At 50.2% G+C, this 27555-nt stretch overlaps 1 protein-coding gene across 1 annotated transcript in view; it reads left to right on the forward strand.

Moving 5' to 3' along the window:
* Window positions 1-6967: 6967 nt before the first annotated feature.
* Window positions 6968-27555, forward strand: part of KCNB1 (potassium voltage-gated channel subfamily B member 1) — a 100740-nt gene continuing 80152 nt past the window's right edge. The window contains exon 1 of the mRNA XM_043553700.1: window positions 6968-7690. Within this exon, the coding sequence (XP_043409635.1) occupies window positions 7124-7690 (567 nt within the window). The 5' untranslated portion in view covers window positions 6968-7123. The remainder of the gene's footprint in view (window positions 7691-27555) is intronic.

The following is a 27555-nucleotide window of genomic DNA, read 5'->3' on the forward strand; positions in this document are numbered from 1 at the left end:
TCTCAATTTCTTTAAAAAGTCTTTAAAAAAAACAGTCTTTTACATCCTAAAGGTAAAAATCAAATCAGCTACTCCCTGCTTAAAACTTTTTAACACTCGTGACATAAAATCCAAATACCTCCCCACAGCCCTCGCCTACATGATTTTTCTCATTCTGTTTTTCTCTCCTACTTCATCTTGGACCACTCTTGCCCTCACCAACTCTGCTCTGACCACATCCACCATCTCACATCTCCTTCAACCCTCCCTCCTGCCCCAGGGCCTTTGTATCTGCTCTCCCTTCTACCTTTAGCTTGGAATGCCCTTCCCCCTGCTTTTTTATGGCTTACTGATTACTCTGATTTACCACCCATCTGCAACATCACCACCCCCTCCTTCCCATTTTCATACTTTTTGCATTTCCTGCTCAGCAATTATCAGTGTTAGATTATTTTTAAATGTCTCTGTTTATGTCTCCCATTTGAATGTGAGCTCCAGGAGGGTGGGTTGGCTTCACTGCTCCTGCATTTCCAGCATGCAACATAAGCTCAACACATAGTAGGTGCTCGGAAAATATGCACTAAGTGAACAAATGGCCTTTTCCTCATTGTGGGAGAGTTTGTCCTTTACCTTGGACGGTGAAGAGTCATGAAGGTTTATAAACAGGGGAGTGACATGGTCAGACTTCTGCCTTTAAAGGTCCACCCTGGTAGCTGGGGAGGGGTTGGGTTAGAGGAAGGATGCACCTAGGGGAGGAAAATCAGAGAGGAGGCAGACAAGACTGGGAAGGGGGGGCAAGAGCAGTGGAAAGCAGGTAAGAGACCTCAGTCCCCAAGGGCAGGGGATCTGGATGTCAAAGAAACGTTATCTTACAAGAATCAGTTCATTAGCTCTTGATCACTGTAGCTTTGATTTCCTCCTTTTGCTGACTTGCTCCTTTTCTATCACATCTTGGAGTTCCCAGGCTATCTGCGGGAAAGAGATATTCGTTTACCTTTAATTGCTTTGCTGGAAGCCCGTGCCTCAGTCCATCATTGTTTGGCCACAGACCCTGGGAGACTGGCTTTGGCAAAGTCCGGGCCACAAAGGGGTTCAATGGACTATGTGCAGCTTTGCCTATCTCCCTCTGTGTGGTCCTCTGGGGGTACCCATACTTCCTCCCAGAGAGGGAGCCAGGGCTTAGCAGAGAGCATTACGTGTAATAAACGCTTTAAAATGTTAGGTAGTAGATGAGTGGGGATGGCCGAGTGAGTGGGTGGGTGGGTGGGTGGAGGACGGATGGATATTTGGACTGGATGATCATGTTGGGGGGATGAATGAGTGAATGAGTAGGTAGATAGGTGCATGAGTGGGTGTATGGATAGATGGATGTGTGAGTAGGTGGGTAAGTAGTTGGGTAGATGGGTGGGTGGGTGGGTGGGTGGGTGGGTGGATGGGTAAATAAATGAACAGTTAGATGGTTGGATAAATGGTTGGTGGGTGAATGAATGGGTGGAAAGATGGGTAGTGAATGGAACATGTGAATGAATAGAAACAAAGATGGATGTGTGAGGGCATGAGTACATGGGTTGATAGATGAGTGGGTAGATAAATGGTTCAGTGTGTAGTTGGATAGTCTGGTGGCTGTGTGGTTGGATAGTATATGGATGGTTGAATGAATGGCTGAATGATGGGTAGGTGGTAGAGAAAAGGTGGAAGGAGAATGGGTAAATGTTTGGGTTGGTAAGAAATCCAGACTCACCCATTTACCAGGAACCTGGGCCAGGAACCCCAGGGCTTGATAAAGGCTATCAGGCTAGCATAGAATGGGCACTAGAATCAGACATCTGGTCGCTCAAGGGTCATCCAACAGCTAATAGGTATTTATATTAGAATATTCAGCCAAAGGGTGAGAGAGCTAGAAAGACTCTTAAGTGAGGTTAGATACATGCAAGGCATTTAGTACAATGCCTGGTACATAGTAACAGCTCAATGTTAGCTGCTATTTTACAGTTGTCGGTACTACTGTTACATTAATGTGTACTTCTTAGTGTTAATCGTGGTGCTAAGCACTTCATATGCATTATCTCATTTGTCCCCCCAGCAACTCCGAGAGGTAGATGCTATCATTAGCCCCATTTTACTCATGATCATGATTATTATTATTATTGGGTGTGACAACAGAGAAACAGGCAAGAAGACTGGAGTTCAAGCTGGTGGAAAATTCCCTGGGGCTGCTGGGAGTTTGGGCAAGCCACAGCAAAGAGCAGTTGTCTTGACTGACATCTACTCAGAGATGTCAATGATTTCCCTTGAGCCTTTGGGTGCCCCCATGACTACCCTCATAGAGTAATTATTCCTTCCCAGGGGTCTGTGGGGGAGAGGGGAAAGGGGGTTAATTAGTCATGCTCAGTGCCCAGAAGTGCCAAGAGAACTGAGGACACTCCGTGGGGTTATAAATAAGTGATGGCTGTTATTATGGAGTTTAAGAAGGAAAAACTGGCTTCGAGTGGATAGATCACTTGCTACCACAGTTTAGAGGGGGTTCACCTGTATTTACAGTGATGAATTGGGCTGATTTGATGTCGTTCAGCCTCCGGTAAAAATCTCAACACATTTTAGCAGGAAGTCTGCCAAGAGGCCATGAACAGATAGGGTTTGTGACTTGCTGCTGGTACTCAGCTGTCCACTCTCTGGTTTGACCTTTGGGATGCTGTTCCCCTTGTGGGCTTTGTATCTTTCCCATCTGTAAAATGACATGTATCTTTCCCATCTGTAAAATGACCTGAACTCTTACGGGGGGACCCCTTCTCTATAAAACATTTTTAATTTTATTGTTCTTTTTGCCCTGGGTCCTGTGAGTTCATTTTCTTTTCTCCTGTTTCTTATAAGTACATTCTAAGGAGATGGTAAATTTTGGTTTGTGGAGAAAGAATTGTATCAGTTGCCTCTTTGGGACATAAAGGAAAATATCATAACTTAATCTGGCTTAGGAAAAAAAGGGAGTATTTACTAGCTCACACAGCTGGAAAAATCCAGGGGTATTACCTTCAGGCACATCTGGATCCAGAAGTTCTAATGCTATTGTCAGGACTAGTATCTCAATCTCTGGGTCTACTTTGCCCTGAATTGGCTTTATTTCTAGCTAGTCTCTCTTCTTATGATGGCAGAAAATTCTAGGAAATGAAGGCCAGATGTTTCCAAATAGTTACAGTCTTCATTCAGAAAATAAAAATTCTAAACTGGGTACAGTGCAGAGCCTGGGGAAACAGAGAGAGACTAGACCTATTCCACTGTCTGCACTTCCAAGATCCAGGCGTGGGTCTAGATGTTCTTTATCTAAATCCGGAACCAAACTTTGCAGGAATTGGGTCACCCAGAGGGGAGAATATGAATGACAAGGAACATCTAGAAGTAGCCTTGGGCTTGGGGAAGAATCTCCCCCGGCAGAACCCTGTGGCTGTGAATTACCTAGCCACCTTCACTACCATCATCCCAGCCCAAGCCCATCACCTCTGGCCTGGACAATTGCAGATGTCTCACAAGGAATCTTCCTGCTACCTTTGTCCCCCAACCCTTCATAATGCAGCTGGAAGAATCAGTTCAAAAAATACATCAGCACATGGGACTTCCCTGCTTAAAACTCTTATCATGGCTTCCCATCGGGATTAGGAAAAACTCAAACTCATTCCTTGAACTTGAGAGTAAAATCCCAACAAGGCTCTGCATGACCTAGTCCCGTCCACCTCTCTAACCTCCCTTCCCAAGGTCATTTCCTCCTTAGGGCCTTTGCTCTCCTTGGCTCCCCTGCCTGTCCCCCCTTCCTCGGAACTTCACATGGTTGTCTTGTCCCTGACCTCAGGTTCTCACCTTAGATATATCACCTCCTCTGGGAAGTCTTCCTTGACTGTCCAACCACTCTAAAGTTGCTGGCACCTCTCTCAGACATGCTCTATCACTTCCACTTGTGTACTTTTCTTCATGGTATTTATTACAATCCAAGTGATCTGGTTTCTTTATTTAGCTTGTTTATTAACTGTATTCCCCACCAGAATATAAGTCCATGAACACAGGGTCTGCCCGTTTTATTCTTCTCACTGTATCTCCAGTGTCTTGAGTAGCGTTTGGCATATAGTAGATGCTCACTAATTATTGGTTGAGAGAATAGCGTTTCCAGACCAGCGAATACCTTTGCCTTCTGCTAAATTAATCTAGGGTTTCTCAGCCTTGCCACTATTGACATTTAGAGCTAGAAAATTATCTGTTGTGGCTGTCTGTCCATCCTATGCACCTGGAGGATGTTTCTCAGCATCCCTGGCCTCTACCCACAAAATGATGACACCTTGGACAAGGCTCATGATGATGGAGGTGATGAGAAGTAAACAAATTTTAAAAATATAGTAATATTATGCACAACACTATGGAAACGAATCCCTTCATTTAAGAAATGAAGGGAAGAGCCAGAGAGGGGAAGGGGCCCTATGGCTTTAGTCAGTTTTTGTCTTTTAGGGAAGCTTTGCTCATCTCTTCAGGTAAATCCTTTGGTCCTACATTCATTTCTGGAGATTATTTGATGGATTCTGTCTCCTCCACTGGACAGGAGATCCAAGGGAGGATGCTTCCTTTGCTGAGCCTGGCACAGGGCCAGGCACACAGGACGTTCTCAAAAACCAGATGCCCAAGGTAACATGAATAAATGAATGAATCACCAGGCTATATAAATCAGCTGACCCCTCACTCTCTCTTCCTCTCACCCTACTTTATTTTTCACCTTAGTGATTATCACCAGCTGCCACATTGCATATTTATTTGTTGATGTATTTCATTGTCCGTCTTCCTCCACTAGAACCCAGAATTCCATTCTGGAATTAGATTTTAGCAACTAGCATGGAAGCTCATGAAAGCAAGGGCTATTTAAAATTGCAGTCTGCCCCCACCCCAGCCCTGCCTCTTTCCCTCTCCTCTGCTTCCTTACCCTCTCAGCGCTTATCACTGCCTGACATATTACTACTTGACTTTCTTGTTTTTCATCTGTCTCCAGCCAGTTCTACTAGGGCCGAACGTTTGTGTTTGGTTCACAGCTGTTTCTCAGACGTTGATCCTAGTGCCTAGCACATAGAAGGCACGCACCCCCACGTTGTTGACCTGACAAAGGATGGAGGGATTGCGACTCAGCCAGGGAAGGCAGCCCAGGTGGGAAGGGCCAGACCGCCAGGTGCATCTCCTTCGCCCAAAGCCCCAGCCTGCCCCCAGCTTCACCTGGAGGCTGGGCCGGGCAGGCAGGAGTTAAGCGGTGCTCACGCTTCCGACCCGCAGGTGGCGCCGTCCCGCCTCTGTGCCAGACTCCGGGCGCTTCGAAGTGCGGGACAGAATCGCAGCCAGCGCGGAGCCGAAGCTCAGCCCCGACTTGTTGATCTCGCTCAAGCAGCCGCCGCCGCCGCCGCCGCCTCGGGAGCAGAAGCAGGAGCAGGAGCAGGAGCAGGAGGAGGTGGAGCAGGAGGCGCCGCCCGACCGCGGACCTGCCACCCGCGCACCCAGCGTTCGCCCGCGCCCCCAACCTCGGAGAGGGCGCCCGGCTCCGCGGCGCCTGCAGCCCTAGCGCGTTGCCTGCCCGGCCGGCGTAGGCCGGGCCCGGCCCGGCCCCGGGTCCGCCGCTGCCCGCGGGCGGGGGCGCCCGGGCGGCCGGGGCGATGCGCGGTCCCTGGCCCCGGGAAGCGGCCGCCCTGGGGGTGAGTGTTGAGACTCGAGGCCAGCGGCGGGGACACGGGGGGGGGGGGGAGGTGGGGACACCGAAAGGGGGCTCGCCTGCCGCGGCTCGGCCTGTTGGTCTACCCGGGCTCCGCGGCTTCAGACCGGGGAGGGGGGTTGTGTGTGTGTGTGTGTGTGTGTGTGTGTGTGTGTGTGTGTCGGGGGGGGGGTCTTCGGGCAAGGGTTGGGGCCTGGGGAGACGCAAGGGGAGAGGGCGTCAGGCTCATATGCTGGGGGGCTCAGGACTGCCCCCGAAATCACTAGCGCGCGGCGGGAGGAGGGCACGTTTTGAAAAGGCCAGAAAATTCAGCTCCTTTCCCCGCCTCCCACCTCCCCCACCCCTTCCCTTCCAAGCCCCGGGAAAGGCGCAGAACCCGGAGTTATAAAAAGCCATCGCTGGAGAGGAGCGAGGAGGAGGAGGGGTGGGGGGAAGGAGGAAAGGAAGAATGGAGCAGGTGGATCCGCAGGACTCGGCGTGCCCCTCCTGCGGTGGGGTAGGGGGCGCAGAGGGAGGGGCGGGACTCCTTTGCAGATCTCGGTTTGGCATCTTCAGAGCTCACTTAGTCCCCAGAGCGACCTCAAGAGACGCTCCCGTGGTTTAGGGAGCGGGGTCGCTCCGGAACAGAGACGCGGTCTTGACCACCCCATCTGTTGTGACCCCCGACAGGTGGGCACCTGGACCCCCACCAAAAAATTCCCCCAAAGCTTTCAAGGTTTAGAAAAAGCAAACCCGCTGCCACCCCCACCCCCACCCCAGAGCTCAAATTCTAATTATTTCGGAGCGGGGGGAAGGAATAGATGTGAAATCTAAAAAAAAAAAAAAAAAAAAAAAAAAAGTTTTTCATGCAGCGCCCCTCTCTGCCCATTGCGGGGCCTGGTTCGGGACTCGACGGGGAGACCCGGAAAGAAGAGAGTTTCAGCACTCGAAGGGGAGGACAGCGCCCCGGGCGGCTGGGTCGGGCCTGGGCCGCAGAACCCCGGGGTGGGGCCTCCCGGGTCCCCTGAGCGTCTCTTGGGGGCCCTCTCCCCGCCCCGAAGAGCGGCCCCTCCCTCCACCCATGGGGTGGGGCGGACTTCAGCACCGGCGGGAGGGACAGCGCCAAGCCTTTCTGCACCCACCCCCCCACCCCCACCCCCTGAGCCGCTTAAGCACCGGGAAGGTCAAGGCCGCTTGGGGTCCCGGTGGAGGGGTGGGGAGGGGCCGCGCCCAGCTCTCTGTTTGCTGACCCGCGTCCGCTTCCTGCCTTGCAGCGGTCGGGATGGAGGTGAGAAGACGGCCGTGACGCGCGCCCGCGCGGCCCCCTGCACCCCCAGCAGCCCACAGCGCTCCCTGCCCCCCTCCCCCGCGGCGGCCGGCCTTGCCGTCCAGTGACAGCGGCCTGGGGGGGCAGGGGGGGCGGGGGCAGCCGGACCAGCGATGCCGGCGGGCATGACGAAGCATGGCTCCCGCTCCACCAGCTCGCTGCCGCCCGAGCCCATGGAGATCGTGCGCAGCAAGGCGTGCTCACGGCGCGTCCGCCTCAACGTCGGGGGTCTGGCGCACGAGGTGCTCTGGCGCACCCTGGACCGCCTGCCCCGCACGCGGCTGGGCAAGCTGCGCGACTGCAACACGCACGACTCGCTGCTCGAGGTATGCGACGACTACAGCCTCGACGACAACGAATACTTCTTCGACCGCCATCCAGGCGCCTTCACCTCCATCCTCAACTTCTACCGCACCGGGCGGCTGCACATGATGGAGGAGATGTGCGCGCTGAGCTTCAGCCAAGAACTCGACTACTGGGGCATCGACGAAATCTACCTGGAGTCCTGCTGCCAGGCCCGCTACCACCAGAAAAAGGAGCAGATGAACGAGGAGCTCAAGCGGGAGGCAGAGACCCTGAGGGAGCGAGAGGGGGAGGAGTTCGATAACACGTGCTGTGCAGAGAAGAGGAAAAAGCTCTGGGACCTCCTGGAGAAGCCCAATTCTTCCGTGGCTGCCAAGGTGAGTCTGGGATCTGCGGGAGATTGCATCGGTGGCTCTGCTTGTGTCTCCAGATCGAGGACCACGGCCTGGTGTGTGTGTTGGGGCGGGGGGGGGGGGGGGGGTGTCCTCTGGTTTAGTTCCCAAATGAGACCAGAAAGGGGAGGGGCTATGGCCCAGGCGTCAGAGATGAGGACCAGCCCCTTTGGACTGTTCCTATTTGCGTTGGTGACCTCATCCCTTCATTATTCAATACCTCGACTTTGTGGGAGACAAGGATTTGTGGAGGCATAAAAAATCCACAGCAAAGGGGTGGGCGCTGTAAATAAGAAAGCACAGAGCGACGCGAAAGCCTTGCTGGGATGGAATAGAGTGTGGTCTGTATACACAGTGCTCCCTTGTGGAGTCCTCGACCCAGACTGGAGGGGGGGTGGTCACCTGCGATTCTAATACTTATCCCTGTATTCATAACCCCACTTTGCCCCAAGGAAGGAATGAAAGCAGCTTACAGACATGCGTGGAGGACACTGAAGTACTGTCAGGCAGTTTTAACATAAGTAAGGAAAATGAGGCAAAGAGTCTCAGGGGTGGGTGTGTGCCTGCATGACGAATGCTGGCTGTGGATGCTTGTGGGCGAAGGGTCACCCCTGGTTTGTTCTTTCTTTATTTGTTTGGTGAGTTTATTCCAAGAATGATTTGGTGCAGCTTGTAAAGATGCTTGGGCTGTCGGAAGAGGGTGTAAATTTTGAAATGAGAGAGAAAAATGAGGCAATGTGGAAAATGAAGCAGAAGGAGACAGAAAGGCTTCAGTCACACTGAGTGGACCAGTGTGCTGTTGGGTAAAGGCAGAGGCTGTAACAGACTGAGGAAGACTTGGGGCGGGGGGACAGGCCAGGGAAGGGGGTCACTGGTTGATGAGCGGCTTCTTTGTGTTGAGCTGGCTTCTGGGAATGCCTCGGAGAGATGGGGCCTGTCTTCAGGTGGCCAACAGGCAGGGTGTCGGGAATGAATGATAACACAGTGTGCTCAGCACTCTAAAAGAGGTTGTGGGAGGCCCGGGGGGAGCCAGAAAAGAGAAGTGTTGATGTTGAAATCCAGGAAGACCACTTTGGGAAAGATATGTTGGACATAACTCACTTTCGAAGAGTGGGGCCAAGAGGAGGGTGGGGGTGGAGTGAGCAGGTAGGTAAATGTATTCGTGGCAAAAAGAAAAAGGCAGGAGGAAGCATATGTATCAGCATCATGTATTTGCTCAGGTTGCCTCCTGCCCGGCCTGGCCTCTCCTTGTGGGATTCCCCTGGCTTAGGTAGCCCATTACTGAAGATCCACCTGCAAGGCTGGGTCCTTTTGCTAGATCTGGCTGCCCAGGAAGAGGCCTCTGAGAAGGAATGCAAGAGGAGGTGGCTGGTAGGATCGTGGAGGGAGGCCTGAAGGTTTTCTCTCTTCCCTGGCAACCCTAAGTACAGATTTCTAGGCCTGGTTTCTTCTTCTGTGGGCTGCCTCTGACCATAATCCTGCCCTAGGTTTCGTGTCCAAAAAACCTCCCTCTTAAGACAGTCACTCACCCTTAACCGGCTTAGGATCAGCAGACTTACTTTGCTATTTCCAGGCCTGACATGGGTTCTTCCTACACACACCCTATTTGGGTCCAAACATGACTCTTCCCCCTCCCTGTCCTGTCCCTAAGACATGAGACTGAGGGGCCACAGGGGTCGAGCCGCCCTCCCACAGAAGAAGCAGGCAAAGGACCGTGTTTGGGTTGGAGTCTGGCAGCAAGATAGGGGAGCTCAGGCTTGCAAAAGACGCCGTCTGGCAATAAACAGCCTCATCTTGCCCTCGGGTTAATCCGCTCGCAGGGACGAGCTTCATGACCTCTCCGTGATCCCAGGCTCAGGCTGTCAGCTCACATTCCTGGCAGATGGACAGTCTAGGATATTCTTCAGGCAGAACTGAGATGGGGAGGCAGGCAGGCTCATTGATCCTCAGCAGAAATCCTGACCACCATTGATCAGATATTTCACTGTGTACGAAATGTAACAACACAATTAATCCTTACACCAGCTCTCTGTTGTTATCCCACCTTTCACAAATAGGTTCAGAGAGGTTGAATAACTTGCCTGCGGTCACACAGCAAGCAAACAGGAGTAGCCAGAAGTTCAAACCCAAGTGTGATTTTGAAGACCTTGTTCTTTCCATAATGATTTAATGCCACAGACTCCTCCCTAGTCTCCCCGCTTCCATTTTTGCCCCCTGCGATCCGTTGCCCACACAGCAGCCGGAGTGAGCTTTTCAACATATAAATTGGATCACATTATTCATCTGTGATCCTCCAGAGATTTCCCACAACACTCTGAATAAAATCCACGCCCTCCACCATGGCGTACCAGACGCTACTGAATCGGTCCCCACGTCCTCTCTGAATTCACCCGTTCAGTCTCCTGTCATTCACTGGGCTCCAGACCCACTGGCTTCCTTGCTATTCCTGAAACAGGGCAGGCTTTAGCCTTCCTCAGGACTTTTGCACTTGCTATTCCTGCTGCCTACAGCGCTCTTCCCCAACTTGTCCCGTGGCCAGCTGCTTCTCCTCATTCCTCATTTGAGCAGGTCCCTGTCCAAATAACCCCTCCGCAGAGAGACTTTTCCTAACTCCAGTCCAAAACAGCCTCCTCCTCCTTACTCTCTGCGACCTCACTCAGGGTCTTTCTGAAATTGCATTTGCTTCCTTTCCTTTCTCCCCCTCAAGAGTGTGAGTGCCACGGGTTGTGTTTGCTGCTCTGTTCCCGGCACCCATCAAGGTACCCGGTGCAGAGGAGCTCCAAATAACTACATGTGGAATGAATGGATGAATGAATGAATGGATCAAGCAATCCGCCAGTCAGGGTGTCTCAGGTGTGGGGGCTCTGTCTCTCCTTCCTCACTGCCTGCCTGCGGCCCAGCTTCCCGGGCCTCTGGCCTCCTTAGTTGTCTGCACTTTGCCCATCCCACCCCGTCCATTCCCCCCACTTGGTTGTCTTGCTGGTCAGAACAGTAAAGCCTATGGAAATTTCTTGGAGACCACAGAAGGAAATGGTCAAATGAAGGATCATTCCCAGGTGGTTGTGAGATACAGAAACAACCTTACCTCATGCGTTTAGAGCAAGGACAGACCAGGGGTCTAGGCCCAGCCGCATCACCTCCCCAGTTTCGGGCCTCACGTAGGTTCTTCGCCTCCGTAAACCCTAGCCTTCCACCTATAAATTGGAGCTAAAAGGCCCACCTTGCAGGGTCATCAAGAAATCATGTTTGTCAAGATTTAGCACAGGGCGCGTAGGAGTAGGGGGGGCTTTTTTTGCTATAAATAATGGGCGCAGGCCCTTCTCTATGACCAGGTGGGCTGAGTTGCGACAAACTATTTCCTTCTACTGGAAGACAGCGCTGACGCTGTTAACAACCGATGGGATGTTCGGCAACGGGAGGCAAGCCAAAGCACAGGCCCTAGCCTTCACCGTCAGGGGCGTGGAAATCAAAATCCATTAGGCAAAAGGCAACGTGATTGATTCTTGTTGGGAAGCTGGGGTCAGCCCCGTCGGAGCGGCAGGGCTGTGGTCCTGGGCCACCACTGGGTTTCTGCTTTCTCGGAAAACTCTACAGGCTTTTCTTAGCAGGAGAGCAAGAGGAAAATAATTTGCGAGGCCAGGAGTGTCTGCCCTCCCTGGAATAGTCTCACGGCATATATCTCAGTCTGAGATAATTTCCTGATTTCCAGATTGGCTACTGTTTATGGTGCTAGGCACTGATTAGAGGTACTTTATATGTCCTATCTCATTGAAATCCCCTCAACAATCCTATCAGATAATCTGCCAATTTGGACTGCAAGTAATAAAATAGAAGACTCAAAGTGGCCTCTACAAGAGGGAAGATTCTCACATAACAGAAAGCTCCAAGGTAGCTGGTTTCTGGTTAATGGCTCCATGATGCCATCAGGATTCTAGAATCTAGAGTCCTCCAGCTGGCTTGGTCCTCAGGCTGGATGCCTCATGTCACAAGAGGGCTAATGTAGGCCCATGAGATCCACCCAGTGAAGAGGGATATTTCCTCCTGTGTCCCACCTTTTCTCTGAGAGGCAAACCTTTCCCAGGAGGCTCTATGAGACTTCTTTTCACATCCTATTGGCCACGATCTGGTCACATGCTCATGTTCTCACTGCAAGGAAGCCTGGGGGAAGCAAGTGTGGCATTTTCAGATGCTGGAAAGAATGGCTTTGATGAGGGGTATTAAGACTCAGGGGCACCTGGGTGGCTCAGTCAGTTGGGTGTCTGACTTCAGCTCAGATCACGTTCTTGCGGTCTGTGAGTTCGAGCCCCGTGTTGGGCTCTGTGCTGACAGCTCACAGCCTGGAGTCTGCTTCGAATTCTGTGTCTCTGGCTCTCTCTGCCCTTCTCCCACTCATGCTCTCTCTCTCTCTCAAAAATAAATATTAAAAAAAATTTTTTTAAACAGATTCTTTCACAGAGAGTAAATGGAGACTCTGAGAGGTGAAGTCATTTGCTAGAACTCACATAAGCAAATGCTCAGCGAATATTTGTTGAAGGAATGAAAATGGGGTTTGGACCAGGGTTTGAACCCAGCTTGGTCTGGCTCCCAGCCTGCGTTTCTTAATCCTGGAATCTTGGGTAGACCTTTCAAGCTGTCAGAGCTTCAGTAAGCTCATCGGCCAAATGGTAGTTATAGCCATGCCCACCTCTTGGGCTGTTTTGATGACTCAGTGAGATTTCAGATGTGAATATAATTTGCAAGTGGAAAGTACTTTATATGTGTGAATAATCATCATTATATATTATTATATTCAAAAGCAGGAATGGTCTTTATGTAATGGCAGTGATGAGTATTTTGCCCACCACAGATTTGCTTAAGAATCATCTCAGGTGAAAGGTGGGGGCAGGACCTGGCTGGCTCTGTCTGGGGAGTGTGCAGCTCTTGATCTCAGGGTTGTAGGTTCGAGCCCCACTTCGGGTGTAGAGATTACATAAAAATAAAATCTAAAAAAAAAAGAAGAAAAAGAATCATCTCTGGGGTCCAGCAGATGTGATTCTGTCTCAACTCCATGGCTTGCCAGTAATATGACCTTGGAAGTTCCTTTCCTTCTGTGACTCAGTTTCCTCATCTAGGAAATGGGAATTATAAGGGAGCCCACCTCAGAGGGCCATGAGGAGATAAGCTGCATAAAGTGCCTGGCACGTGGTCAGCATTCGATAAATGACAACAGTGATTATTAACGTTATCACGGAATTCCTCTATACCTGCTACACCCCTGGTTGGCAACCTCTCCTATTACAGTGTTGTTAATTGCCGGGTCACTGCCTGCCCCTTTGGGACTTCATGCCTCTAATGTGATGATGCTTCTGCTTCCTTGACCTGAGCCAGGGGGCTTCATGTATTATCATTAAGTCGTCCGGCTGAGGTTCTTGCCAGCCCCAGGTCAGTCATCCTAGATGTCTGTATTTATTCCTTGGAGGCGAAATTGCAGAGATCCAGAATCCTGGCTGTGGGGTCACACAGTCCTGGGTTGGAATCCCAGCAACCGTAGCTTCCGTTTTCTAATCGGTAGATGAGGATGATAATAAAACCCACCTCATGGGGTTGCCCGAGGGATTAAGTAAGATAGTGGATGTAAGGCATTGAAGTCGGGCTTCAGAGATGCCGTACCCCCTTTTGATACAAGGAAACACGGAGGATGCTTCAACTAGCCTGGGTCCTGCATCGAGCTGGTGAAAGGTCAGGGACCGTTTCCAGGCCTTTCTGACCTCACTGGTACCCTCATCAAGGCTCAAAGATCTTTCCATTCCTTTGGAATCGATCAGGATCGCACCTTGGCAGTGGGTCTCCCGGGGGTTTTGAAAGGCTCCAAGATGTGAAAATGTGAAAATGCTTAGGAAGGAAAGTGTTGGCCAAATGAACGTTTGGCCAAAGCTTCATTAACTGAAAGAGAATAATAAACACCAATTCCATACCCAGCACTTTGTGTACTTCCTAGACTTAATAGTATCATGTATCATGGATGGGAGCCCTGATTTTAGAGCTGAATTGCCCAGGTTCAAAGTTTGGTTCCTTTACTCACTAACCGTGTGACGTGGGACGAAACGCTGTGCTTCTCTGTGCCCTGGGTCCTTCGCTCATAAAATGAGGGCAGTAACAGTGCCTGTCTCCTTGAATTGCTACCAAATTAAATGGGTTAATGCACGCAAAGCACTTCGAATAGGGTCTGGCACAGAGAAAGCATTCAGTAACTGTCGGGGGGTTTTGTTTTGTTTTGCTTTTAATTGTCATTGTCTCATTTCATCCTCCTGATGATCCTGCCAGATAAATAAGCTCCTTTTCAAAGAAATGTTCTTCTTTTAAAATGGTACGTGCTCATGGTAAGGTGAAGTTCTATAACTTGCTCAACAGCAAGAGGGGCCGTCGGGACTCAGCCCTGATAGAGGCCATGCAGGTCTTACCCAGATCCTTTTAGCTCTTACCATTTCGGGGCCACTAGCCCAACTCCCAGCCACCAGCACCTACTGTTCTTTGCCTTAGAGGCTCCCTCTGGCCGGTGGAGTCCAGTAAAGACAGAGACCTGATGCCCCACCCAGAGCAGCCCTCAACTGCTGCCTGATGGGGGAAGGTTGCAAACACTCCAGTTCCCTCACCCTGGAGGGGGGTATAACTCAGCACCGGATGGTCTACACTGGGCCCCAGAGTTCCTGAGAAGAATTAAGCTCCAGGTGCCTACAGTAAGTAGTTCCTTGCTTGACAATACACCCAGTTTGCTTCTTTCCCTTCCCCGTCTCATGTCCCCTCTCCCCTACCAGGGTTTTCTGGGATCCCTTCCCACATAAGCTGCTTGTGCTTGGATCCCTGACTTCGGATCTGGTCCTGGGGGAGCGAGCCAAAGATCTGTGGGAAATGTTTCTTCATCAGTGTCCTAGTATTGTCTTGCGGGCCAGAAAGGCCTCTTACGACAACACCCCCACCGGAGATGGTCTTAAAAGAAGAAAACCCAGGGCCAGCGGGCTGTGTCGGCCCCTTCCCCATCCCTCCCCGATGAAATGAGAAACAATGGCAGCCGTAGCTACCACTCACGGCTTCCAGTGAGGAGAGCCAAGCGCAGTGCAAGGAACATTACATGCCCTCCAGATCCGATTCCCACATCACCCAGTGAGGGAGGGAAAATTATCCTCGTCTTGCCGCCATGGAAACTGAGACCCCGGGAGGCAAAGTGGCTGGCCCACGGTCACACAGGGAATAGGAGGACTTCCTGACCGGGAGCCCGTGGTCTGGCCTCTGTGCCATGTGGCTAGCCTTCCAGAAGTAAGAAGCGAGCCCAGGATGCCACCCCCAGCTTTGCCTTCTCACCATAGGGAGAATGCTGTGAGGGGAGAGGTGTATTTGGTGTCTCTCACCTGACTTGGGGGTGTTCCTGGCTCCTGATCCATAAGGACCTTGCCCCCAAAGGCTTCTGGATGGGACCACTGGAGACACAGGGTTAGCATCAAGCATTATTTTCATAGGTAATTTCACCGATAAAGTCCACGTCCCTTGAACTTTGAGAAACACTTCTGCCTGGGCCCCACAGTAGGAATATAACCCCAGATGATTTCTTGCTTTATTTATGGCAAAATACATATAACATAAAATTCACCCTCTTAACCATTTTTAGGTGTATAGTTGAATAGGGTTGAGTGTATTCACATTGCTGTGCAGCCAGTCTCCAGAACGTTTTCATCTTGCAAACCTGAAACTCTCTATCTGTTAAATTCATTCCCTACCTCTCAGCCCCTGGCAATCATCATCCCGTCTCTATGAAGGTGATTGCTCTAAGTACTTCATATAAATGGAATCATACTGTATTTGTCTTTTTATGACTGGTTTATTTCACTTAGGTCAGCGTCTTCACAGTTCATCCATGTTATAGCCTGTGTCAGGATTTCCTTCCTCTTTAGGGCTGAATAATACTCCATTGTATGTGCGGGCCATACTTTGTTTAGCCCTTGATCCATCAATGGATGGTTGGCTTGCTTCCACCTTTCGGCTACCGTGAACAATGCCGCCATGAACATGGGGGTACAGATACCTCCTCAAGACCCTGCTTTTAATTCTTTTGCATACATAGCCGGTAGTGAAATTGCTGGATCGTGTGGTAATTCGATCACCTCCATGGAACCGCCATATTGTTGCATCATGGTGCATTTCCACCAACAGTGCACAAGGGTTCCAATTTCTCCAGTCCTCACCAACACTTGGTATTTTCTGTTCTTTTGATAACAGCCACTCTTTTGGGTGTGACGTGGTATCTCGTTGTGGTTTTGATTTGCATTTCACTAATGATGAGTGATGTGGAGCATCTTTTCGTGTGCTTTGCTGGCCATTGTACACATTCTTTGGAGAGATGTCTATTCAAGTAATTTCCTTATTTTCTAATCAAGTGGTTTGTGTCTGGTGGTTGAGTTGTAGAGTTCTTCATATATTCTGGGTATTATAATACCCCTTATCAGATGTGTGATCTGCAAATATTTTTTTTAATTTTTTTTAACGTTTTATTTATTTTTGAGACAGAGAGAGACAGAGCATGAACAGGGGAGGGTCAGAGAGAGGGAGACACAGAATCTGAAACAGGCTCCAGGTTCTGAGCTGTCAGCACAGAGCCTGACGCGGGGCTCGAACTCACAGACCGTGAGATCATGACCTGAGCTGAAGTCAGGCGCTTAACCGACCAAGCCACCCAGGCGCCCCTACCTGCAAATATTTTTTACCATTCTGTAGGTTGCCTTTTCACTTGAGTGATTGTGTCCTTTAATGCACCTAAGTTTTTAATTTTGATGAAGTCCTATGTGTCTATTTTTTTCTCTGGTTGTCTGTGCTTTTGGTGTCGAAGCGAAGAAGTCCTTGCCTAATCCAATGTCCTCCACCTATCTTTTCTTCTAAGAGTTTTATACTTTTAGGTCTTACGTTTAGGTCTTTGAAACACTTTGAGTTAATTTTTGTGTGTGGTGTAAGGTAAGGGACCAACTTTATCCTTTTGCACGTGAGCATCCAGTTTTCCCAGCACCATTTGTGGCTCCAGATGACTTTGACTCCTGGGAAGAGCCCTGGGGTAAGGAGAGTCAGAGGTCCTGACAGATGTAGAGTTCTGCACACCGTGCTGGGGATGTAGAGAGGTGCCGTCTGGGTAATTGTTGACAGAGATAAGGGACAGTCCCTGACACATCCAGCATGGCCCCCCCATTCTCCTTTTCCACTGAAGAAAGCTTTGTGGAATGCCAGTCACACACACACACACACACACACACACACACACACGCGCACACACACACACACACGTCAGTGACACCTGTCCAGAATGTGGCCACTTCTCACTGCCCCACTGCTGTGTTCCTGACTCAGGTCCCCCTCCTCTCTTATCTGAACCACTGCAGGAGCCTCTTCCTGTCTGTGCTCCCACCTCCCCACACCCCCGCAGTCTGTCCTCCACATGGAGCCAGAGGAACTTCTGAGTCAGATCTGCTCACCCCCCTGCTCAGAATCCTCCCATGGCTCCCATCTCCCTCGGAGAAAAAGCTCAAGTCCTATCATCCAGGGCCCTTGTCTGGCATCTTTCCTCTCTCTTCCAACGTCCTTCCGGCCTCCTTCTCTACCACCCTCCCTCTCTCCGTCACTGCAGTCTACCCACAGTGGCCTCTTTGCTATTCCTCAGGCATACCACTCTCCCACCTGAGGGCCTTTGCATTTGCTGTTTCTTCTGCCTGGTAGTCTTCCTGCATACAGCCGTAAGACTCTCTGCCCACACTCTTCAGATCTCAGTTCGAATGTCATCTTAGCGAGGCATTCCCAACCACCCTATAAAACAGTATCCCCGACACTCTCCATTCCCCTCTCCTGCTTTATGTTTCTCCACCTGACATAGCATATAATTACTTAATTATGCAATTACTTTTTCTGTTCCCCACTTGGATACCAGCTTCAAAGGGCAGAGCTTTGGCTGTTTTGTTCACTGTTGTGTCCCCAGTGCCTAGAACAGTGCCTGCCATAGAGCAGGCACTCAGTAAATGTTTGTCAAAGGAATGAAAGGTGTTATCCTAAAGATAACTGAGAATACACACTAATCGGTGAAAAAAGCAATTTGGCTTGCTATCACTAACACATTTTTGGAAGTCTGACTCGCATGGACTTCAGCTAAGCTCTGGATGCAGGACACTTCTGGTTTCTCAACCAGAGCGTGGTTTCTCAACCTCAGCACTTTGGACCTTTGAAGATGGCTGTCCTGTGCATCGTGGACGTCCACCCCCTGGATGTTGCCTGGAAAGTGGGCATTTTACAGAAATAAAGGATGACCAGCTGCCAGGAGGATGTTGCAATGTTCCAAGCAAGAGAAGATGGCGGCCTGGGTGGGGGAAGGTGGGGGCAGAGGAATCTGTGAAGACTGTGTGGGATGTGGGGGCAGTTTCTGGGCAGCCATAAACCCTCAGCCTCCATCAGCATCCACGGACGCCCAGTCTGTGTCTCAGGTCTTATGCCCTGGCCATTTTCTAGCTGTGAGTCCTTGAGCCACATGGCTCAGTTTCCCCTTCTGTAAAATGGGTCCAATCATAGCCCCTGCTGCACAAAGACGTTATGAGGATTAGATAAGGTAGTAGGGTAAATAACGATAAGAAACATGTAATGCCCACAAGATCAGTATCAGCTGTATGATTATGATTGGCTGTGTTCATTCAGCAAGATTTGTTGAACACCTACTGTGTGCCAGGCCCTGTGCCAGGTACTGGGGACACAGCAGAGAACAAAATAAAGATCCCAGCTCTAATGGCACTAATATTCTAGTAGGGGAGAGAGTGAAACCATTCAAAGCATTAACAAATACGGAAACTGACCAGAGCAAAGCAACTGTGAAAAAGGAGTCATGAAATGACCGGGAAAGATGAACATTGGCTGGATATTTGGTGCTATTGAGGACTTAATGCCATTTTTTAGGTATGATCATGTTATTGTGGTTGTGTTTTAAAATACTCATCTTTTAGGGGCGCCTGGGTGGCTCAGTCAGTTAAGCGTCTGACTTCAGTTCAGGTCATGATCTCACAGTCAGTGGGTTCGAGCCCCGCATCATGCTCTGTGCTGACAGCTCAGAGCCTGGAGCCTGCTTCAGATTCTGTGCCTCCCTCTCTCCCTGCACCTCCCCTGCTTGTGCTCTGAATCTTTCTCTCTCTCTCAAAAATAAATAAACGTTAAAAAAAAATTTTAAATATTCATCTTTTAGAGATACAAACTGGAGTATTTTGCATGAGAGTACAAGATCAAATAATGTAGTATTTTGGTTGATAACAAATGCCATGAAGAAAGGTCAGCAGGAAGGAGAGAGTGTATTTGACCGGGGTGGGGGTGGGGGCATAGGAAAGGGCTTACCAAGAAGATGTCAACTAAATAAAGACTATCAGAAGAGGAGAGGAGGAGGTATGTGGACTTTTGGGGAAAGAGTGTTCCTGATGGAGAAAACAGCATGTGCTAAGGCCCTGGGGCAGAAGCATGTCTGGGTCAGTCAAGGAACAGCCAGGTGGCCAGTGTGGCTGAAGCAGAGTGAGCCAGCCCGCGAGGTGGGGAGATAAGATCAGAGGGTGACCTGTCACTGTTGGAACTTGACCTTTCCACTGAACTTCCACACTGGCCTCCCTGTCTCCAGCCTTCCTCCTCCAGTTCATCCTCTGCAGAGAACCAAGAGGCATCTTTCTCGGATAGAATCTGCTCACATCCCCCCTTCCAAAAACCCCTCCGTGGTTCTCACTGCTCCCAGGGTAAAGCCCAAATTCCTTAGCCTGGCCTTCAAGGCTCCAGCCAACCGCTCCATACTCACTCTGCGCATCCCTGTCCACGACCCCTCTACTCATACCGTACTCAGCTTTTTGCATTCCCAGAATGCAAAAGTCCTGCTCCATACTTTGGGCCCGACTGATTCTTCTGCCTTGTCCCCTTTCTTCCTCTCCTCTACCCACAGCTTCTCTTCCTTCACCACCCACATCCTCTTCAGGCAGCACTGGCTGCTCCCTCCTCTGTGCTCCAAAAACCTGACGTTCATACCTTCCTCGCACAAAACACTGTTAAGTGTAGCTTCTGGGTGGTTATGTGATGCCAGGCCTGGCCCACAGAGAGACAGGAATGCTTAAAAAAGCAGGCTCTGCAGCCTGACTGGCCAGACTCAAATCCCAGCTCAGTGACGATTCAAGCTGTGTGTCCTTGGGAGGATGACTTAACTTTTCTGGGCTTTGACTTCCCGATCCATAATTTGAGGAGTCTCACAACAGCCAGGGTGACAGTTCTATGTAAAAAAAAAAAAAAAAAAAAAAAAAATTTAATGTTTATTTATTTTTGAGAGACCAAGCATGAGTGGGAGAGGGACAGAGAGAGAGAGGGAGACACAGAATCTGAAGCAGGCTCTAGGCTCTGAGCTGTCAGCACAGAGTCTGATGCGGGGCTCGAACCCATGAACACTAAGATCATGATCTGAGCCTAAGTCGGATGCTTAACCAACTGAGCCCCCGAGGCACCCTGACAGTTCTATCTGAAGCACTCAGAGCAGTCATGGGCACTCAGCAAGTGTTCAGTACAAGTTAACTGTTGTTGTTGTTGTTATTTTTGCTTAAGTGTTAGTAAATGTTTGTTGAGTGAATGAGTGTGGAAACTTGCATGATCATGTGATGATTGGTCAGAGGGATCTCCCCTACAAACAAGGGTCTCTCAGGTGTACCTCCTCCGTATCCTCCCACCTTCCTGGTCTCTACCTGCCCACTCTCAGGCCCATGTTTCCTGGGCCAGGAAGAAGTGGCCTCTGGCCTTCATTCACAACAAGGAGACACAATTAAATTAGACACTTGAGGTGTTTTCCTCATGCCCTGACTGTTCCATTTTTGCTCTGCAACAAGGCTGGTCTCCACCATAATTGCCCACTGTGGCCTGGCAGGCGGACGCCGTCTACGAGAATAATGTTACGTTTGCCAGTTCCACACCATCACTCACATCCACCAGGTAATGGACCTGGAATCAAACAGCTTCTAAAAATAGGTCACCATATTTCACTTATTGCTACCCAGGGCCCATCCTGGAGTCGTTCAAGGCCTCTGTGATCCACGGGGCCCTTCACCTTGGCCAGCTCTGCCTCGTAGAGTCCTCGTGGACCCAAGGGCCCCAGTGAGGCAGCCCACGACTCCCCTGCCAGGGGCACGTGAGGAGCAAAAAGAAGGTAGAGATGGGATGATGATATTGGTCCTGTCTTCCGTCTTCTCTTCATGCCTGGACTTCCCAGCGTCTCTTTGGAGGGATCGACTTTCCTCCATCTCCTGTGCCGTGCATATGCGTACACATCATTTATTATTGTTTCAAATGGTGACCACAATTTCAGTCATCCTCTCCCATTCCTGGATTCAAAGTTAGCTTCCATTCTGGTCTCCTCTGGTTCTTGTAACTTTATACGGATACGTGTGCTTGTTTTGAGGTCCTGCTTCAATGCCACAATGTTGTTTGTGTGACAAACATCCACGGGCTTGTTACTATATGCTAGGCACCATGCTGGGTGCTTGGGAAGCACTTGTGTATCCGTTGGTTAGGATTCTCTTGGTTGCAAGTAACAAGTATACAGCTCAAACGGACCTAAGCAAAAAATGTAACTGAAAAGTCCTGGGTTAGGGATGGCCTCAGGCAGGGCTGGATCCAGGGGCTTAAATATGCCATCAATACTTAGTCTCCGATATCTCTAAGCTCTGGCTTCTCAGCAGGCTGTAACATGGCCGGAAAGATAATCTCCAGCAACTGCAGGCTTCCATGGTGGGTGGGGAGGGAGTGGGAAGCAAGTTTCTTTCCAAATAGATCCAGCAAAACCCCAGGGCTGTTTTCATTGGCCTGTCCCTAAGCCAATCACTTCGCTAAGTGTGGATCACATCTTAGAGCTGGGAGGGGACCCCGAGATGGAAGTAAAGGAGATGGCACCCCAAGGAGAGATTAAGTGCTGCTACCAAGACGGGAAATAAACGTAAGCTGGCAAATCTACAGCCGCCATGGAGTTTACAGCCTACTGGAGAGAGAGATGCATTAAAAAAAAAGTAAATGAAAATAATCACAGAGCATAATGTGTACAACTGTGAAGGACAGAAGCAAGGTGGGTTTTTTTTTTAATTTTTTTAACGTTTATTTATTTTGAGAGAGAGAGAGAGCGCGCGCTGGCAGGGGAAGGGCAGAGAGAGAGGGAGGCACGGAATCCGAAGCAGGCTCCAGGCTCCGAGCTGTCAGCACAGAGCCCAACATGAGGCTCGAACTCACAAACCGCGAGATCATGACCTGAGCCGAAACCAAGAGTCAGACACTTAATCGACTGAGCCGCCCAGGTGCCCCTGAAGCAAGGTATTTTGACAGAGAACAAGAGGATGTGGTCAGAGAGGGCCTCACAGGGTAGATGGTCCTTTCTGAGAACCTGTGCTTGACCTCCTTCCTTCCCGAATTGCAGAAGCAATCTTTCTTCAAGTTCTTTCTCTGTTGCGCCATTTAGCATCCTTCCTCTTGGTTCTATTCTATTTTCTTCTGACCTTGTCTTATCTCCATGAGTAAGGCAGGAAGTTCTCAAAATCTAGGACTGTTTTGTATTCATTTCTGTGTTCTGAAGCCGGGTAGGTGGGTTGCTTGTTTTATTAATAAAATTCTACTGGAACGCCTGCCACATTCACTTACCTATTATCTGAACCTGCTTTTAGTTACAATAGCATTTACAGGAAAAGTTTGCCGGCCTGTATTCTAAAGTCGCCTCGGGGCCTGATGCAGAGTAGGGGCTTTGTCAGGAGGGCTTTGGAGGATGGCCAGAGGGAATGAAGGTTCAAGCTACCTGTGTGACCTTGAGCAAATTACTTAACCTCTCTGGTCCTCTGACTCCGGATCTTGCAACACCAGCTGCCTTTTCTCATCCTTCAGATCTCGGCTCCTATGTCACCTGTTCAGAAAGGCCCTCCCTGACCTTGAACGACCAGTTTGGATCTGATGGCCCTTACACTCTTCCCGAGATAGGATGTCTCTCTGCTTTATTTTGAAGTTAGGGCCACCTGGGCGCCGACACCCTTCTCCTCACTGGTGTTTTCCCTCATCTGCTGTGCCACCTCCCTGGTACATAAGTGGAAAGAACTCTGGACGCTTGGGTTCATAATCCCAACACTGCCCCATATGAGCTACGAAAACCTGGGCAGACAGACCCTTCATCTCTGGCCTCAGCTTTCTCAGCTGGGAAATGGGTATGGCATCGTCAAGCAGGAAAGATGTGCGCGCCGGAGCGGCCAGCACTGAGCCGGGCCAAGCGCACGTGCTGGGTTCATGATGTTGTTTTTCATCTTCGCCTCCTTTTCTCAAGAGGGAGAGAAGAAAGATAGTCGACCCCACACCTTGCCCCAACGAGGCCTCTGATGACACCTTGCCTGCCCGAATTCTTCGCATGACGCCTGTGCCAGGGAGTGGCTGGAGGGTAGGCAGCTTTATCTTACATAAAGCTCTGTGTAAATGCAACCCAAGGCAAGTCCCCTAGTCCCCCTCCCTCTCCGTCCAGGTTGCTGCCCCCACGCCCCCCACCCCTACATAAAAGTCTGAGACCCTTGACGGCCTCGTGATTAAGAGAACAGACCAATCCAAAGAGGTGGTTTTCCAGACAGATTAGAGAAGTGTGCGTGCGTGCGCGTGCACGCGCGCGCGTACCGGATGCCCCTAATGACTGAGTGATATGCTGACCCGGCTGGTTGCAGAATCTGAGGGTGGCGGGAGGGGTGCGCTGCGAGATGAAATGCAGCCCCCCTTGTGCAAAAACCCCTAAGCATTTCAAGACAGCGACAGCAGAGCACGCAGCCAAACTCGGGGCCCTTCTGGTCGCAGGGCCCCGTGGGACCATGCAGGCTGCACCCCCCGTGAAGCCGGCCCTGCCTGCTAGGAAGAAAGACTCAGAAGTCCTGGGGGTGAGGAGTGTGGAAAGTCCTTCAGTCCCGGTGACTCTATCAAGGAAAAAGTACCTCCCCAAGCTCCCTGCCTTGGGACACGGAGGCCAAAGCTGGGACCTCGGACTCAGATGGCCACAGGGGCCAGGTGGGTAGTGATAACAAGTGAAGCAGGTGGATGGAAGAACTGTAATAGGGCAAGTTCAATGAGCAAGACAGTTAACACTCAGCCTCAGTGTCAAGGAGGCAGCAGGGAGTGGTGGGGACTGGGGCATATGCGCCCATCAAGAGAGGCAGCTGCTGTTCAGCTCCGGGCTGGGTTCTGGGCCCACCCCGCGATTTTATTTTCCATATGAGACATCCCAAGTTACTAATGTTGACAAGTAGTTTTTTAAAAATTAAAAGATTTGAGTGGGCCAGACAGAGTGGTCTTGTGGACCACTTTCAGCCATTAGGGCTCCACATCTGATCCTTGAAGCATTGAGCCTTCTGATGGCTAGAAGGAGAAGGAGGAATCATTTCTCGCCTCTGAGGCCCTCCCGCCTAGAAGGGAGAGGTGAGGGTGGGGCTTGGGGGACAGAAGCAACGGGTCCCCCTCCCCTTTTCTTACTCTCTGGTGTCCAGCACAAGACAGGGTGGCAAGTGTTTGTTGAATGAATGAGTGTCCCACCCAGCTGGGACTTGGCTTCAAAACCCAAGTCATCCCCGGTGGATGTTAACACAAGTCAGGGAAATTCACAGGTGAATCCTTAACTAACTAGCTAATAGGATCCAACATCCCCCTACCCAACCTCCAACCAGAGCAGGAAGAAAAAGCTACTGCAGTTGCTGTAAAAGGCACTGAATATTAAGTCAGCAAACTGGATTGGATCTGAGCCTCAGTTTCCTCATCGGTAAAATGGGGTTTCGTCTAGAGAACTGAATGAGAAAAAGCATGGAAAGTGCTCAGCAAAGTGCCTGATGTGCAACCAACATGAGCTGGTGCTATTTTTACTGTTCTTTTCATCTTTCTTCCTTATGCAAGCATTTGGCTTATTTCTAGGGACTGTGGGCCCATGGAAGAGTTTATTGTATAGAATTAAACTTTATATCCTTGCAAAGTAATGTCAGCTTTACAAATTCAGGCTGGGAAGCTTGAACACTCGGGAATTCTTGGTAGAGACGGGGTGCCCAGGGTTGGAATTCTGATGTTCAAGATCACAGCAGTGATGTTCGTTGTTGGAACACCGCTATTCAGGGTCGCAGTTCTGGGATTCAAGGTGGGAAGGCTGCCATCCATTGTCAGAATCCTCAATCCGTAATTGGACCCAAGGGGTACACGGCCAGGGTATCGCCACTCGTGATCGAAACTCTAGCGGGCAAGGTCGGAACGCTGATGTTCCAAGTTGGAACTGATGTTCAGAGCCTGAATTTTGAAGGTCGAGGTCAGGTCACCTCAGTGGCGCTCATGATTGGCGTTCTGGCAGGCGCACTGAGAACACTGATGTTTGGAGTCAGAACTCTTGTTCCTGACTCGTTATTTTGTGGGTTTCATCCCTTACGTGTGTGTCATTAATGCTTCATCATCCACCCTCCAGGGAGCAGTTCCTGAGGAAATGCAAACCACAGAAAGTCCCCAAACCTCCATCTTGCCAGTGAGATTTTGTTACTTACGCCTCTTTCTCTTCCTGTTTCTGATGCCCGTCCCCTCAGGCGGTGCTGTGAGAAGTGACACGATCCCCAGGAAAGCGGCTGCACAGTGACTCCCCAGCCAGAGACCCTTGACCTGTTGTCAACTCCATTTAATCTTCTTTTTCTTGCCGGTTGACCTGGAGCGGGCCCAGGGAAGCAGCCCTACCAACCCCAAGGGAGTGGGGGATGGGGGGCAGCGGGCAACCCGGATGATCTCACTGTCCCATTATCCAGAGAAAGGCAAACGGTGTCAGGCAAGGGTCCGAAAGGATGCCAGGGGCATGTGGCTTCCTGGCTCTTGAGAGGCGTGGCTGGCGGCAGCCTGTGGAGAAGTGGAATAGTGTGCTGGTCACTGTGGTCCCCACAAATGCACTGTGAGTGCCAGCTGGGCGGGGAGCTTCACTGACGGTGGAGTGGACAGGTGCTAGGGAACCGTCTTTACATCCTACTTACGTGCGCATGTGCACATGATGGGCACTCAGTGGCGCTTGGCAGGGACAGGTCGCTCGCTAGGTCTCACCCCGTAGTAAATGCTAGACAACCCCTCCCCGACCTTCACGCGCCCTGCTCTCTGACCTTCACCTCCTCCCTCCCCGACCTTCACACTCCATTCCTTTATCATCCCTTTGTTTTTTTCAAGCCCCTCTCACCACCTGGTATATTCTAGGTTTATCTGACTCATCTCACGACATTATAAGCTCCATCAGAGAGAGAGTCGGTCAGGTTTTGCTTGTGTCTTCTCGTCTTCTCGGTGTTAAAACTGTGCCTATAAAAGGCAACCAACGGAATGGGAAAAGATATTCGCAAGTGACACATCGGACAAAGGGCTAGTATCCAAGATCTATAAAGAGCTCACCAAACTCCACACCCGAAAAACAAATAACCCAGTGAAGAAATGGGCAGAAAACGTGAATAGACACTTCTCTAAAGAAGACATCCGGATGGCCAACAGGCACATGAAAAGATGTTCAGCGTCGCTCCTTATCAGGGAAATACAAATCAAAACCACGCTCAGGTATCACCTCACGCCAGTCAGAGTGGCCAAAATGAACAAATCAGGAGACTATAGATGCTGGCGAGGATGTGGAGCAACGGGAACCCTCTTGCACTGTTGGTGGGAATGCAAATTGGTGCAGCCGCTCTGGAAAGCAGTGTGGAGGTTCCTCAGAAAATTAAAAATAGACCTACCCTATGACCCGGCAATAGCACTGCTAGGAATTTATCCAAGGGATACAGGAGCACTGATGCATAGGGCCACTTGTACCCCAATGTTTATAGCAGCACTATCAACAATAGCCAAATTATGGAAAGAGCCTAAATGTCCATCAACTGATGAATGGATAAAGAAATTGTGGTTTATATACACAATGGAATATTACGTGGCAATGAGAAAAAATGAAATATGGCCTTTTGTAGCAACGTGGATGGAACTGGAGAGTGTGATGCTAAGTGAAATAAGCCATACAGAGAAAGACAGATACCATATGGTTTCACTCTTAGGTGGATCCTGAGAAACTTAACAGAAACCCATGGGGGAGGGGAAGGAAAAAAAAAAAAAAAAGAGGTTAGAGTGGGAGAGAGCCAAAGCATAAGAGACTCTTAAAAAGTGAGAACAAACTGAGGGTTGATGGGGGGTAGGAGGGAGGGGAGGGTGGGTGATGGGTATTGAGGAGGGCACCTTTTGGGATGAGCACTGGGTGTTGTATGGAAACCAATTTGACAATAAATTTCATATATTGAAAAAAAAAAAGAGGCGCCTGGGTGGCACAGTCGGTTAAGCGTCCAACTTCAGCCAGGTCACGATCTCGCGGTCCGTGAGTTCGAGCCCCGCGTCGGGCTCTGGGCTGATGGCTCAGAGCCTGGAGCCTGTTTCCGATTCTGTGTCTCCCTCTCTCTCTGCCCCTCCCCCGTTCATGCTCTGTCTCTCTCTGTCCCAAAAATAAATAAACGTTGAAAAAAAAATTAAAAAAAAAAACAAAAAAACCGTGCCTAGCATATAGTAGCCACTAAATAAATATTTGTTGACTGACCGAATGAACGTTGCCACTTCAGATACTTAAGAGAGTTTTTCAAGCCTCATATTATTTCATGCAGAGTCTGCCTCCTGTCTCATCCACTCTATCTGTACAGAGGTTTTGGATGGGGATGAGGGGAAGTGGCAAGAGGGAGGGGCATTCACCCCTCCATGATTTCTCATTGCTCTCAGGATAATTTCCAAAGCCCTTATTTGACCACTAAGGGCTTATAAGAACTACC

The sequence above is a fragment of the Prionailurus bengalensis genome, chromosome A3 (genome assembly GCF_016509475.1).
Source record: "Prionailurus bengalensis isolate Pbe53 chromosome A3, Fcat_Pben_1.1_paternal_pri, whole genome shotgun sequence".
Classification (NCBI taxonomy): Eukaryota; Metazoa; Chordata; class Mammalia; order Carnivora; family Felidae; genus Prionailurus; species Prionailurus bengalensis.